This window comes from Strongyloides ratti (assembly GCF_001040885.1).
Source record: "Strongyloides ratti genome assembly S_ratti_ED321, chromosome : 2".
Taxonomy (NCBI): domain Eukaryota; kingdom Metazoa; phylum Nematoda; class Chromadorea; order Rhabditida; family Strongyloididae; genus Strongyloides; species Strongyloides ratti.
This window is the reverse complement of record NC_037308.1, coordinates 8,520,192-8,535,739: the sequence shown is the minus strand read 5'-3', so window position 1 is coordinate 8,535,739 and position 15,548 is coordinate 8,520,192. Positions and strand designations below refer to the sequence as shown.

The 15,548-nt window shown below is 23.6% G+C and overlaps 5 protein-coding genes across 5 annotated transcripts; 2 read left to right on the top strand and 3 right to left on the bottom strand.

Moving 5' to 3' along the window:
- Positions 1-6: 6 nt before the first annotated feature.
- Positions 7-1,792, bottom strand: SRAE_2000272300 (ENL/AF9-related; the record flags this gene model as incomplete). The annotated part of the gene is made up of 2 exons (XM_024653826.1): positions 7-1,373; positions 1,450-1,792. 2 exons carry the CDS (start codon positions 1,790-1,792, stop codon positions 7-9), a joined length of 1,710 nt encoding a protein of 569 aa, XP_024507264.1.
- A 2,336-nt stretch (positions 1,793-4,128) lies between these two features.
- On the top strand, positions 4,129-6,304 carry SRAE_2000272200 (Translocation protein SEC63 homolog; the record flags this gene model as incomplete). Its single annotated transcript, XM_024653825.1, has 2 exons — positions 4,129-4,255; positions 4,302-6,304. 2 exons carry the CDS (start codon positions 4,129-4,131, stop codon positions 6,302-6,304), a joined length of 2,130 nt encoding a protein of 709 aa, XP_024507263.1.
- Positions 6,305-6,808: 504 nt separating this feature from the next.
- SRAE_2000272100 (Glutaredoxin domain and Thioredoxin-like fold domain-containing protein) lies at positions 6,809-8,104 on the bottom strand (the record flags this gene model as incomplete). Its single annotated transcript, XM_024653824.1, has 1 exon — positions 6,809-8,104. One exon carries the CDS (start codon positions 8,102-8,104, stop codon positions 6,809-6,811), a length of 1,296 nt encoding a protein of 431 aa, XP_024507262.1.
- Positions 8,105-10,161: 2,057 nt separating this feature from the next.
- On the bottom strand, positions 10,162-12,800 carry SRAE_2000272000 (Hypothetical protein; the record flags this gene model as incomplete). The annotated part of the gene is made up of 3 exons (XM_024653823.1): positions 10,162-10,166; positions 12,432-12,483; positions 12,522-12,800. The coding sequence occupies 3 exons, from the start codon at positions 12,798-12,800 to the stop codon at positions 10,162-10,164; spliced, it is 336 nt and encodes a 111-aa protein (XP_024507261.1).
- Positions 12,801-14,453: 1,653 nt separating this feature from the next.
- SRAE_2000271900 (Electron transfer flavoprotein subunit alpha, mitochondrial) lies at positions 14,454-15,458 on the top strand (the record flags this gene model as incomplete). Its single annotated transcript, XM_024653822.1, has 1 exon — positions 14,454-15,458. The coding sequence occupies one exon, from the start codon at positions 14,454-14,456 to the stop codon at positions 15,456-15,458; it is 1,005 nt and encodes a 334-aa protein (XP_024507260.1).
- Positions 15,459-15,548: the final 90 nt, after the last annotated feature.

Genomic DNA, 15,548 nt, shown 5'->3' with positions numbered 1-15,548 from the left:
TTAATATCATGTGATAATTTGCAATATCTTCGAAAGAGAGTTAATTAACGATGTTGGAAAATTTGTGAGATCAAATAAAAATTGGTCATCAACTAATTTTACTAAGTTTGGATCCACTTTTAAAATAGTTTCTGTCACCTGATAAATACTATCAGGATCTTCTAATGAAGCAATTTTTGATTTCAACAATAATAATAATGATGTGTCTGGATTGGTGGAACTTTTTGAGATTGAACCAGATGAATTTGAAGCATTTTTACTAATACAATTATTATTTAAATTGTCAGGAGAGGACATTGTTGAGTCACTGTCACTTATCATCTCAGCAAATGCATGCTCATAACGAATATCTTTTTTTTTAGAAGGAATTTCATTTTTTGTATTTTTATCATGAATTTGAAATGTTTTTTTTTCTTGAGGTGTTATGCTTCTTGATGTTTCAGTATCTTCATTATATCTTCTAGATTTTTCATTTTTGAATGTTGAAGTTTTTTTAGTACCATATGATAAACTATTTTCACGTTTTGATCGTTTTACATCAACATCTTTAGTATCATTATAAGGAGATCCTTTTGGTGTTAAATTAGAAGTGTCATCACTCTTTCTTTTTCTTTTTTTATTATCTTTTAACATATCAGGGTCACTACGAATTTTTTCTAAAATCTTGTTTTTTGATTTATCAAAATCGGCAAATAACTTTTGAGAGAACATCTTTGAATTTTGCTTTCTTTTTTCACTGTCAAAGTCAATTGGTGTATTACTACGGGAATCATCAGAAATGTATGTAGATTTATTTTTTACCTTAAAATCATTTCTTGAAGAAGATCTAGAATTACTTTGTCCATCATATTTGATGACATTTTTATTATCTTCAATATTTGGAGGTGAGATAGATTGAAATTTGGTTGATTTTCCATCTTTTTTATTTTGTTCCTTATTTATCAAATGTTTTAAAGAATTAAGTTTTAAATTATTTTTGGTTGAAGTTTTGTCAATACTGTCATCAGTGGTAAACATTTTTTTTGGAGATTTTGAATTTATTTCAATTTCTTTTTTGGTTGTAGAACTTTTAATTAAATTACTTCTAATATCATTACCTATTTTAATTTGCTTCTTATCAATTAATTCACCATCATCTTTTTCTTTTAATTTTTTAACGCGTCGTTCATCTTTGCCTGTATTCTTATAATTGTTAATTTTTGATGAATTAACATTTTTTAAAATATCATCATTTAATTTTGAAAATTCTTTAGTAATCATAATAGGTTTTTTCTTTTCCATCATACCATTAATCTTTAAAATTGTTTCGATAAATTGAGGTGTTGGATCTAAAATCATAACATTCTGTTCTTTAAATGTCTCTAATGGTTCACCTAAAATTACCATTTATCAATAAAATAAAATTATTGTATAAAAATATTAAATAAAATAAAATAATCTAAATCATACCTAATGTCAATTCTAATTGATATTTAATATTGTATACTTTTTTGATACCCGTAAATTTTATTTCAACATCCAAAGGAAAACTACCATATCCTGTTTCGGATAACTCAAAAGGCGGTTCTTTAAAAATTCTAATATTATCGGGAAAACTTGGATGTAATTTATACGTTACTTTTGATATAAAATCTTTATCTTTAATAACACTTCTATTAATATGTCTCACAAAAAGTAACCATTTATGTGTATGCCCATGTTCATTTGGTTTTTTAAATTTCTCTGAATAATGTCCAATACAAAATTTAGCAATAATATTTTTTGTTATACAACCAGGCGATTCATCTGCCATATCTCTATTAGTTTTGTCACCGTTTAATATACATATAATTTATAAAATCTATCTAAAAATTATTTACACAAAAATAAAACAAGATTAAAATAAAGAAAAATGAAAATTAATTATCATGAAATATTTTGATATGATTTAAAATAATCACATGAGTGCTAGTATATACCGGGTAATTTTTATTTTAGTAATAATAAAATAAGTAAAATATATAAACTAACAAACATTGTCGTAAAAAAAAAAAAGAAAAGAAAGTAGTATTATAAACCAATAAATATTTTAATAAGATGAAAAGTATATGTGAAATTCTTGAAATTATTCAAAGTATTATATCTATTTCCTGTTCTTCATTAACTACTAAATAATGCAACATTACTAATAACTAAATAATGATGGTCAAACAATTTTTCATAAAATTTTGTTAATTTAAAACGTATATATTTAAAAATACTGTGATATTATATATAATTTTATAGTTGTATAATGTAATAAGATAAAAATTGATAATAATTCATATTGATAAATTTAAAACAGTTCTAATAATTAAAAATTTTTTCATATAATAATATATAATATACCTAAGATATAAAATATTTTGTAAATATATAACGTAAATGAATAAAATAAATAATATATCTTTTAATTACTTTATAATATTACATCCATAGTTAAAATTGAAAACTACATAAATCATTAAAAATTATAAAAATAATAATTCATATATTATTATATAGTATAATATAATACTTAATACTATTAACCAAACAGTTACTTTTATTTTTTTTTTTAAACAATTGTCCATATTGCTGAAGAAAATAACATAAAAGTTATTTGTCGTTTTCATATACTTAAAACTAAATGTATTTAAATAATTTTGAGCCTATTAAAATTTGAATTACGTACTAATCACAAACATATATCTTGATGACCAATGCTCTAATTGAAATTAAACATACAATAATATATATTATAATGTATGTATATATATATTATAATATTATTCAAACTACAATCATACATAATAATTACAAACTATTTGCATTCCTTCCAGAAGGTCAGTTATTCATAGACAAAAAAAAAAATACATAGACATATTAAACTTTTATCCAATATCGCAATAGATAAAGTAAAATATTTAGTCAATAAAGTAAGAAAAAAAAAAATTTTTTTTTCTAAATAACCACATATTATTACTTATTTTATCATTTTTAATTCAACAATTTTAAATGGAAAATTAAATATATAACTAGAAAAATTAATATACTTATATTTATCATTAAAAATATTTAAAACAAAAAATAATAATAATGTAATGAAGTGCATATAATCTTTCTTGAATAAACTTTAGAAATAACTTAATGTTTTTAAAATTTTTAATTGATGTTGAAAAGAAAGAATACTTGTAAATAGTATATTAAAATGTTAATAGAAAATTTAATTAATTATTACAAAAAAATAGTCTTTTGGTTAGAAAATTTTAAAGTAAATATATAAGATAAATTAAAAAAGGACAATTAACAGATTATCTTGAAATATCTTCTACTAAAAACAAAAATCACATATATACCATATATTTTTATATCAAAATATAAATAATTTTATTATAAATTTATTACTCATATAATCAATATTTGAGTAAAAATAATGTAACTGATTGTAAAATAATATTTTATACATCACCTTGACCTATTGAAATAAATATGCTTAACAATCGTTTCTTGATGTTATACAGTTTAGGAAACATCAATCCTAAACAGATTTTATACCAAAGATGTGGAGAGGTGAACCCTTCCATGTGGAGTCTTTGGTGCTGGTAGTATGAGGTGTTCATAGTTTGTTGTCTACTATACAATTAATATAAAAATTTCTAGTTTTGTGGTTGGCCAGATTAAGTTTTTTTTTTTCTGTTACATTTTTTTTAATAGATATATAATAATTATATTAATATTCATTTTTTTTTTATTAAATTAATATATTTTTTATTTTATATAATTAATTTTAAAAGAAGTTTCATTACTAACATTTAATATTATTTTTTGTTTATAAAAATTAAAAGAAATTTTATACTAATTACTATTATATATTTTTAAAAATACTTTTACAATTGATATATATATATATTTTTTTTTCCAATTAAGTATTTTAAAATTTATTTTTTATCTATTATTAAAATAAAAATTATATTATCAATTCATTAAATAATACATAACAATTTTATTTACTTCTTTATAAAATTTACAATGATGATTTGGAAGACAAAAATGATATTATTAATGTCAAGTGAAATTTTTGTTGTTTATTATTTAACTTTTATGTTATTTTATAGATACTGACTTGTAATGGGTCGTGCTAAAGTTGAGTATGATGAAGTTGGAAATACATTCTTATATGCATTATTAGCATTTTATGCACTTATCCTTATTCCAATCACATATTTTTTATGGCCAAAATCAAGTAAAAAAAATGGTTAGTAAATAAAGAGAAAGTATTTTTTTATCAGTAATTTTTTTAGTTATTGTTCATAGAGAAAATGAGTGTGAATGTGATGGTTGTATAGAAAAAATGAAAAAGAAAGAGGCCTCTAAACCAAAAGAAGGAAAGGGAAATTTATATAGAGTTATATTTTTAATCATTCTTTGGGTTTTGTTAGCTGTTTTAATTCAAAAAACATCAAATCTTGAAGTTGTTCATGAAGAGTATGATCCATATGCAATTTTAGGTTTAGATGCTGGAGCTGAAGCTAGTGCAATTAGGAAAAAATATCGTGAATTGACAAAAACTCACCATCCAGATAGAGGTGGTGATGCTGAAGCTTTTGATAAGATTGCCAAAGCATACCAAGCATTAACTGATGACGAGGCAAGAGCTAATTGGGAAAAATATGGAAATCCAGATGGTCCAAAAGCTGCAGTTTATGGTATTGCTTTACCAAGTTGGGTTGTATCAGATCAATATGGTTACATATTTTTGGCTCTTTACATTCTGGGTTTTATGATTATTTTACCACTTTTTGTTTCTTATTGGTGGAAAAATGCTCAGAAATACTCATCTCATAAAGTTCTTGTAGAAACGACTAAAATATTTTATCATTATATTGCTAAGACACCAAGAATGGAATTTTTAAGGGTTGTTATGATATTAGGTGGTTCTGGAGAATTTAATAAAGAAGAAAATCCTGAAGTAGAGGTAAGAGAATCTGATCAAGTTGATATACCAAAATTAATGAAAGAATTAAAAAATCTTAATGAAATGAATAAAGAAGTTCCATTATGTCATCCTTATAGTGTCAAAGCTAGATCACTTATTCATGCTCATTTAAGTAGATTAGAATTGTGGTCTGATGACTTAAAATCTGATCTTGCATTAATTTTGAGTAAAGGACCAATGCTTGCAAATGAATTTGTCAAATGTGCTACACAAATTTATTTTTATTATGGACCAGAAAGAGGACCATCATTGGATACTTTTGAACATGGAACTAAATTAACATCATATCTTTGTCAAGCTCTTTGGCCAAAAAATAATCCTCTCCTTCAATTACCATATATTGAAGATCTTCAAATTAATAGTTTACGTAAAAATAAAGCATTTAATGTACATGATCTTGCTGAGATGTCAGAAAAAAAAAGAAGGCAATCTTTATCAAGTTTATCTGATCAAGAATATGAAAATGTTATAAGAGTTTTATGTCAAATGCCAAAATTAGAAATTGAGGCTCATGTTGAGGTTGAGGATGAAGATGATGCACATATAATTACTACTGGTTCTTTGGTTACCATTCGTGTTAACATAAAACGTCATCCTCTTTTAGATAATGACAAAAGATTACAAGAAATTGAATATGATAAAATGATGTCTGAACAAAATGATAAAGTAGAAACTGAAGAAAAACAACCTGTACCTACCAAAAAACCATGGGAAAAAAATAAAAAAAAGGTTGGAAAAAAGAAGAAGGGACCAAAGAAGGTTAATAAAGTTCCCAAGGAAGATGAAACTACTGAAACCAAACAAAATGACGAAACAAGTGGAAGTGATGAAGAGACAAATGAAAATGTATCTGAATCAGAAAGTGATGGTGAAAGTGATGATGAAGAATATTGGAAAAGAGTTAAAAAAAATAAACCAATTTTTGATGCAGATGATTTTGAGACAATTCCTGTACATTGTCCTCGATTCCCTGATGATAAATATGAATGGTGGTATATTTATATGTATAGTAAAAAAACGCGTATTCTTGTTGCACCAATTGATATTGTTAAAACTTTACGTGATGAAGAGAAAAAAGAAATTAAATTTATGGCAGGTCCAAAAGGAAATTATGAATATTCTATTGTTATAAGATCAGATTCTTATGTTGATTTTGATTTTAGTACTGATATAAAAATTCAAGTAAAAGAACCAAATGTTGTTACTACTCCAAAAATTGATTATGGTGTTGAAGAAGAGGAAGGTGAACATGGTGGTAGTGATACAGAAGATGATTATACTGAAACAGATGATAGTGAGAGTGATTAAGAATTTGCAGGAGCAATATATTTTTTTTTGTTTGTATTAAATTCGACTTTTTCAAAACTGGTTTCACTGATTTTATTTATGTGTGGAAATCCATAAGTAAATAATAAATATTAAAAAATTTATTTGTTGTCTTTATTATGACAAGGAAAGTTTTGTCAAATGATGTTATCGTTTTAATTACAAATTGTCTATACTTTTATTATATTTTTATATAGTAATTTTTAATATATTAGTTAAAAAATATTTTATTTAAGTTTTTCTATGCTTTTATCACTTTTTTTTTATTAAAAATATAATATTAAGTTTTTATCTAATTTATATTTTAATGTACTTATACAAAATTTTAAAGTAATTTTTTATAAAAAAATTTATTATTAAAAATTGAAAAAATAAACTTTATGCAAACATTAATTTATCTTAATTATTTATAAAGTTGTTAAAATATGATTACATTTGATTAAATATGGATACAATAAACTATATATTTTTTTTAAAATAAAATTATTATTTTGGATTACAGGCATTTACTATTCTTCGTAATTGCCCTTGTTGATGAAGTTGAAATAAATCTGATGCTCCACCAATATAATTACCACAAAGAAATATATATGGAAAAGTTAAGGCTTCTGTTATATGTTGTAAATCTACCTGAAGTTGCCTTTGCCAATCTTCATCACCAGCTAGTTCTAGAAAATGAGAACGTACATCAGAGTACTGTACAGCAAGTAAATGTTTAGCTCTTTGACATGGAACACATTTTATTAATGTATACATCATAATAGGATACATATTAGCTTGCCTTTCTATATATGCAGCATATGAATATCCACCATTTGACATCATTACACCTTTCTCTGGTTTTGGTTTTTTTGTTTTCATTGGTACTCCATGAAGTAAAGATGTTATTGGTGCATTGATTGTAGAAGATGATTCTGTATTTTTTTCATTATCATAATCTTCATCATAATTTAAATCTAAATCAAGGTTTCCCCTAGATGCTAGTAAACTTCTAAATGTTTGAGTTTTTTTTGGTTTTATGTCTTCTCTTTCATTATTTCTAGATATAAATGGTTCTTGATTTTCATATGGTAATATATTTTCATCATAAGGTGAAATTCTAACATTTGGTATAGATTTATAATTGTCTATCATATCAAAATTATTATATGGAGAATTATTTTCAAATCCTTCATTATAATTAAAAGGTAGATATTGTCCATATCTCATTCTTGGAGGTATATTATTACCATATTGTTGATTAAAATAATTATTTGTACCAGGAAAATTCCCATTCATTGGATTATTTAAATTATTAAATCTTCCACCATAATTATTATAATAAGGAGTAAAATATTGCATAGGATTATTATTATAATAATATTCATTATCAAGTTTATATCCATATTTAAAAACATTATATGGTGAACCATATCCAAAATAATATGGATCCATTACATCATCATTTGATACTTTTAAAACATCATCTTTATCAATAATTTTTTGTTCATTTATTGGTGATTTTCTAATATTAATAACATTAACTTTATCTTCAAGTCCATTATCATGACCAGTTTTATTAAAAATAATTAAATTTAATGAATTATTATGTGATTGTTGATTTTCCACAAATCCATTCTTAGTTTTATTTACTTTTATAGGATTGTTTAATATATTATGAAGTTTTGAAATATCAATATTCTTTTTAGATAATAAAGTTTGACTGTCTTCTTCATATTGAAGAAAAGTTGTATTTACATTAGATAATATTAAAAAGAAAATAATAAAAAAAACTTTTTCCATATTTTAAAAAAGTAAAATATTATAAATATTTAAAATATATAATATTATAAATAAAAATATATTTTTAAACAGACCTTTTTGAAATTGGATATTTCCTGAGATTAAAAGGTTTTTTTTTTATATAGTATTGTTAAATTTTTATATTAACTAATGTATTTTTAGAGAAATAATGCAAATTACAATAATTAAGATTTAAGGAAAGTAAATATAGTTAATAAAATTAAAATGGTGTATTTTAATAAATGTAACATTAACAAAGTAATTGTATCAACTTAATAGACAGTATCTCCTTTGATTCATCTAAAAATTTAGTATTCAAAAAGTATGTTATTTATTAATAAGCTATTTATTAGATACCGTGACATATAATATTTCTATTTGACACTTTAATTAATATGTTTTATTGTATTTTTGTATTCAAATAAAAGAAATAGAAGGAAGGTCAAATGACAATACAAAGACTTTACCAAGAATGATAGGAATATGAAGCTATCACCTTAAAATATAATTTAGCTAAAATGTATATCAAAAAGTGTCAACTTTGGCAGGCAATGTATAAAAGAAGATAAAATATAAAGTAATTTGATCGTGACTTCAAAACTAATTTATGACATTTTTAAATTTGAAAAAAAAAATAGTTTTTTTTAAAACATGTCATTTAAAAAAGAATTATATAACAATTTGTAGTTAAAAACTTTTTTGAAAAATTATGTTTTATATGATAATTTTACAAATATTTTAATAAACCAAAGGACAATAATATTATCAGATATAAAAAAATAAATATTTATTTTTCCAGGATTTTCTAAATATTATATATAATACTTTTTACAAAAAAAATTCCATCATTTATATGCCATTTTTTTATTAAACTTTAGCCAACTTCTCAAAAATACTTAAATGTAAATTAAATATAATATTCAAATTTTATATTTTTACAAATTTATATTAACTAATTAATAAAAGATCATTATCACCATTTGAAAAAAAAAGTTTGGATCTCTTTTAGAATCAATGACGTACTGAATTAATAAAAAATAAAATAAAAAAGTATTTGAAAATTTTTTAAAAATTTGAATAAATATATAGTGATTTGAAAATTTGATAGTTAATAAGCAGTAAAAAAATAGTTTTAAAAAAGTTTAACAAAAATTTTTAATCTAGACCAATTTTTGAAAAGAAATCGAAGGAAATTAGTCCCATATTCATAGGACAAGTAGTTTCTGAGATACTGAAAAGTCGGGAGCAATGAATATTTTAGAAAAATTTCCGCCCTTGATCATATCTCGCTTCAAAGTCAAGATAAATGAAATCAGATTTTTGCAATTGACTTCAAATGAGTTTTCAAATGAGGTCTACCTTCAAAATATTTTTATACCTTAAACCACTTTCGAGATATAAAAAAATGATGACAATAGATTACGCGCGAAAAAGTACCAGACACATTATTTCAAGAACGGTTGAAAATTTAAAAAAGTTTTCAACGTAGGGTATACCTTAAATTACGAAAGAAGCACAGCGCATATAGTTTCATGATTCTGTGACGTCATAAACTTGAGTTTTTACTAGATTCTTAAAACTTTTTTTTATACATATTTCTTATCGTAACTTCATTTTTAGAAGTCTTATGAAAATATAAATAGGCTTAATGAATTTCTTGTAAAAAATTGATCTAAAAAAAGTATTTATTTTTTAAATTTACTATATTATCATAAAAATCGAGATTTAAAAAAAATATTCCACAATTTCACCCTTCAACTTTGAATCCTTATAACTCCTGAAGTTTCAATTTTTGAATATTGTTGATTATATGCAAAACTCATCCCGTTTCAAGGCCTATCGAATGACTATAGCTGCATATGCAATTTCCAAAAAAAGTTGTTTTTTTTATTTTTATTAAAAAAAAAATTTTTAATTACTCACTTATCTTTATTTATTTCTTGTTTTAGAATAAAATTTTTTTATCAAACCTTTATAGTAATTTTGAAAAAAAAATATACATTTTTATATTATCCAAATATTCAAAAATAATTTCCAAAATGTCAGTGACTCTAAAATTAAGCTAAAAAGTAATTTTAAATATAGTCATCGATGTGTTTTAATTAAAACATTGAAAATTATAAGTAATCAAAGTTAGGAAAAAAAGTAAGGAATGTTTTTTGACAAAAATTATTTTTAAAATTAAATAACTCATTCTAGATCATATTTTTGTGAGAGTTTTATCAAATTTAGTTTATTTTTATGAGACTTATCAAACTTTAAATATACACAGAGAGAAAAAACGTTCATTTTTTGATCTTCTTAGATCAATCTGTACATGTAAAATTGAACAAAAAAAAATATTTAAATTTCTTACTAATTAGCAAAATGTAAAAAAATAAAATTCGCAATGCAATGTAAAAAATCGCACATTTTATTATCTTTAAAATATATATATATATATATATATATATATATATATATATATATCAAAACAAATTTATTTATTTTAAAATATTTTCTGTGTATTAAAAATAATTTTAAAAAAAAATAATTTGTATAATCATTTTTAAAAAATTCTTTTCTTTAAAATTGTTATATTTTTTAATTCACTTTACTTCATCATTTCAAAATCGTGAATGAAAACACAAGTTAAATCAAAAAAGGTGCATTCTTTTTAAATAAATAAAATTTTTACCTCTATTTGGAAAAAAAATAATAAACTTAAATGGCAACATTGATTTATATATCCTTTTAAAAAATTTGTTTAAAAGCATTTAAATGGTTTTTGAATTTTTTTACAAAAGTTTAATTTATTTCATTGATATAAATAAAAAAAAATAAAGCTCACTATGTCAAGCCCTGTGATCAAGCATGTGCGAAGCAAGCGCTTGTTTTAAAATAATCAAAAATTAATGATAAATAAAAAGAAACGAAAAAGCAAGAAATATTTTTTGAAATGAACAACTTACATGATAAGAACAATATTTTTGAAATATATAAAGTTATTTTACATTAGTTTTTTTTACGAGAAATCTATTAAGTTTAGTTTTTTTTTGTAAGAAATCTTAAACGTGAAATATGATAAAAAAATTCTAAATATGTACTCATAATTCGAAATGGAAACTTTAGAAATAAATAAAATTTGATATGGAAAATTTTTTAAATATTGTTTGCGTCTAAAAATATTCTTAATTTGTAACTTTTCTTGAAAGACAACATTTAGTAATTTAATTGTACCCAATCATTTATCCATATAACAATAATAAGTAAAGATCAGAAAATTATTTGAAAATAAAACCTATACGAAAATGAAATAAAAGTTAAACACAGGAATTTGTTTGCTGAAATTTTTATTGCGAAACAAATTATAATACAAATACAAAAACAAAAAATTTTTTTTAAATTTTATTGTCACCAAACTTCTAATACTCCACCAAAAATATATCATACGAAAGTAAAGATAAAGCTAATCAACTTCATCTAAAATGTTTAACGGTAATGAAAAGATTCTTTAGAATATGCTTACCTTTTAAAAAAATTTATAAACCATACATTTAATGTTTGATCACTTCTAAATATCATTCCCATAATAAAATATGTTTCTACAGATACTATTTACTTAGTGATCCAAAAAAATCTTCTTATAAAAAAGTATATCTTAACTAATCTGTTTTCGTTATTTTTTATCCTATTTCTACAGTGAATTTAAAAGTATTGAAAATTTTATAATACAGTTATCTACAGTTTTGCATTTATTTACAAAAATTATACAATATGTACAAATTTTGATTAATGTTATTGTGTATTAAGAAATGCAACATCCAAATATAAAGTTATGTAACATTATAGGTTAGCACACAGGAAAGAAGCCATTACAGGAGGTGTACATGATGAGGTTAAGGAAACTTAAAGTTACTTCTTAAAAAAAAAGTTAATTTAAATAGTGAAATTTTATAACCGTTTTGAGCGAAATACTATAAACAGATTCAGTAAAAGAAGAAACTAGTGTCAAAGTTATAGTTTTATGGCTTTAATACCTACTAATGTCTTAAATGCTGAAATACTTGGATATTAAAAAGTCACAGCTACACAAAAAGAAATAGTGTGGTATAATTGGATGGTATCAGAATGTGTTTTTTTTCCTCAATGTAAAATAGGCGCCTCAAGTTAAAAATATTTTTAAAAAAATTAGACAACTAATAAGAAGACTTTTATTCATGTAGTACTTCTGGAATTGAAAAAACTCTCATAGTTAAAGATTCTAAAGGTCATAGAGTCAAAGGTTTCTAACGATTAAGTCATTTATTATAATATTAAAACTAAAGAAGATTTTTGTAAAACTTACTTGATATCCTGTGTTGATCCTCCACTGCTTTGCCCTCCTGTGATTTGTCTTTCTGAAATAAGTTTTCTATAATAATAATTCTATACTTACATTTTTTTGCTGATCTTTCTGTACAGATCCTTCACTGCCTTGTCCTTCACTGCCCTGTCCTCCACTGCCCCGTCCTTCACTGCCCTGTCCTCCACTGCCCCGTCCTTCACTGCCCTGTCCTCCACTGCCCTGTCCTCCACTGCCCTGTCCTCCACTGCCCTGTCCTCCACTGCCTTGTTCTCCACTGCCTTGTCCTCCACTGCCTTGTTCTCCACTGCCTTGTCCTCCAGTGCTGTTCCTCCATTGATTTGTCCACCAGTGCTTTGTTCTCCTGTGCATTGTAATCCAAAATGACTTTGAATTGTCCAGCAGTAGAAAAGCTAGACTGATTTTTTTAAAAAAAAAGGTTATATTTATAATATAATTAATATTCAAATTTACTAAAATTAGAATATTATGATTTAATTAGTAATATTTCTGTAATACAGATTATGGTAATTTTGATTTTTCTAATTGTTAGAATTTTGTATCAAGATGATTAAAGAAATAGTATGTATGATAAACTTTGAAAATTTCACGTTATTGTTAAAAATTTACTATTGTCTAATTTGTAATGATTAACCAATATACAGTTTACACCAGTATGAAGAACTTTTTACAATGCTTTTCAAAATCTCTTTTTTTAAGATCTAAGTTCATTTTCACTTGAGATCTACGTAAAGAATTAGATAAAAAATCACCTAAACTACAAATTTTATTAATTAAATAATATATAATCTTTTATTAGCTGTGGGCTTGTTTTGTAATATTAAAAATTAAATATATATATATATATATATAAATATTAAATTCTTTGTCCAATTCAGTTTTGGTATGAATAATATAAATTAATAATTAATATTCATGAAACATTTTTAAATTTTTAAAAATACTACGTAAGAAATATTTTTTAATAAAAAAAGAAGATCTCTTTTAGTGTCACTGACGTAGTGAATTTAAAGAAATTTTTTATTATATTCAAATTTAAATAAAAACAATAATTTTACATAAACAACCAAGATTATCATTTAAAAATTTTGAAACAAATTTTAAAATAAAATTAAAAAAGTTGATAGTAGAATTTTTAATAAAATTTTTATTAAAAAATTATTTACTTTTTATTTATTTATTATATTAAATCATTATTGTATTTTTAAAAAAAATTTATACATATATTTAATATTCAATTTTTCAAAAAAAATTTCTAATTCAAACGTGACACTAGAATGAGAAAGTTGAGAGCTGTTTTTTAACTTTTATTGATAAAAAATTTTATTAAATCATTTTTGTAACTTTAAAAAAAATTTTACACATGTATAATATTCAAATTTTTAAAAAAAAATTTTAGATCATCAGTGACTCTAAAATTAAGCCATAAATTAATATCTTTATGATTGAAAGTGAAGTTAGAATATTTGTTGTTTGGACTTCAAATATATATTCAAAACTTTTAATTAAGTATATTAAACTTTGAAGTTTTTACTATGGCTCAAAAAGGGAAATACAACATTTCTTTTCGATTGATTTTTTAACCTATTCAAGTTCAAATTGATTACTACTGTAAAAAATAAATTTATTAATATGTATAAAAGAAATCTATAATTGAATGATCAGTTTTAATTGACTGAATATTTACATACATGCATGATAGTCATCAATTATCATTAGTTGTCTCTCATTACCAAAAAAAATTGCCTATCAATTTCGTCGTAGGATAAGGTCTAAGATAACATTGTTTTTCAATACAATCATAGTTGTTTTCTATTTAATCATTTACAATTATATCCATCATTGTAAAGTTATTCAATAAGTTATTTGTTTATATCTTTTATAATCTCTTAGTCCCCTTTTAAAATTATTTATTTTAATGTTTTTCTACAATTTTTTTAAGGAATATTTACTATCACTAGTATAGAAATACTTAATTTTTAATGTTAATTGTATTATTATAGTATGATCTTTCCACGTAATCTTTTGAAGCCTGTTTTGAAATCGGGATGCCGTTTTAACTCTACATTGGTTTTGGCAGAGCATAGTGATAATTGTCTTTCAAAAATCACACTTAATGCTATTACTGCTGCAAATAAACTTGGTTCAGATATTTCTGTTTTGGTTGCTGGGTCAGATGTAAAAAAAGTTGCTGAAGAAGTTTCTAAAATTAATGGAGTTAAGAAAGTTTTAGTTGCTGATGATCCTAAATTAAAAAATTTATTACCGGAACCAGTCGCAGATGTTATTGTTGCAGCTCATAAACAAAATAATTATTCATCCATTCTTGCTGGTGCTTCATCTTTTTCAAGAGGAGTCATTCCAAGAGTAGGTGGTATTTTAGACATATCTCCGATTTCAGAAATTACCGAAGTTCATTCTGGTGATACATTTACTAGACCAATGTATGCCGGTAATGCCATGGCTAAAGTTAAAAGTAAAGCATCAGTCAAATTGATTACTGTACGTGGAGCTGCTTTTGAAGCTGCACCAAATACAGGTGGGTCAGGAGTTGTTGAAGATGCTCCTAAAGCTGAAATTAAAGATCATGGTACAACTTTTGTTTCAAAAGAAATAGTTAAATCTGATCGCCCTGAATTGACATCAGCAAAAATAGTTGTCTCTGGTGGTCGTGGTTTTAAATCAAAGGAAAACTTTGAACTTGTTTATAAATTTGCTGATGCCCTTAATGCCGGAGTTGGTGCATCTCGAGCTGCTGTTGATGCTGGTTTTTGTCCAAATGATCTTCAGGTTGGACAAACAGGAAAAATAGTAAATCCAAATCTTTACATTTGTTGTGGTATCAGTGGAGCCATCCAACATGTTGCAGGTATGAAAGACTCAAAAGTAATTGTTGCTATTAACACTGACAAAGAAGCTCCCATTTTCCAAATAGCAGATTATGGACTTGTTGCTGATGTTTTTAAAGCAGTTCCAGAATTTATAGATGAAGTAAAGAAAACAAAATAAATAGGCTTGTTTTATTTTTCTAATATTAACTTTGAGTTTTATTGAATAATTTTGTGAAATCTCAAAACAATAATTCTTTGAAACTTTTAA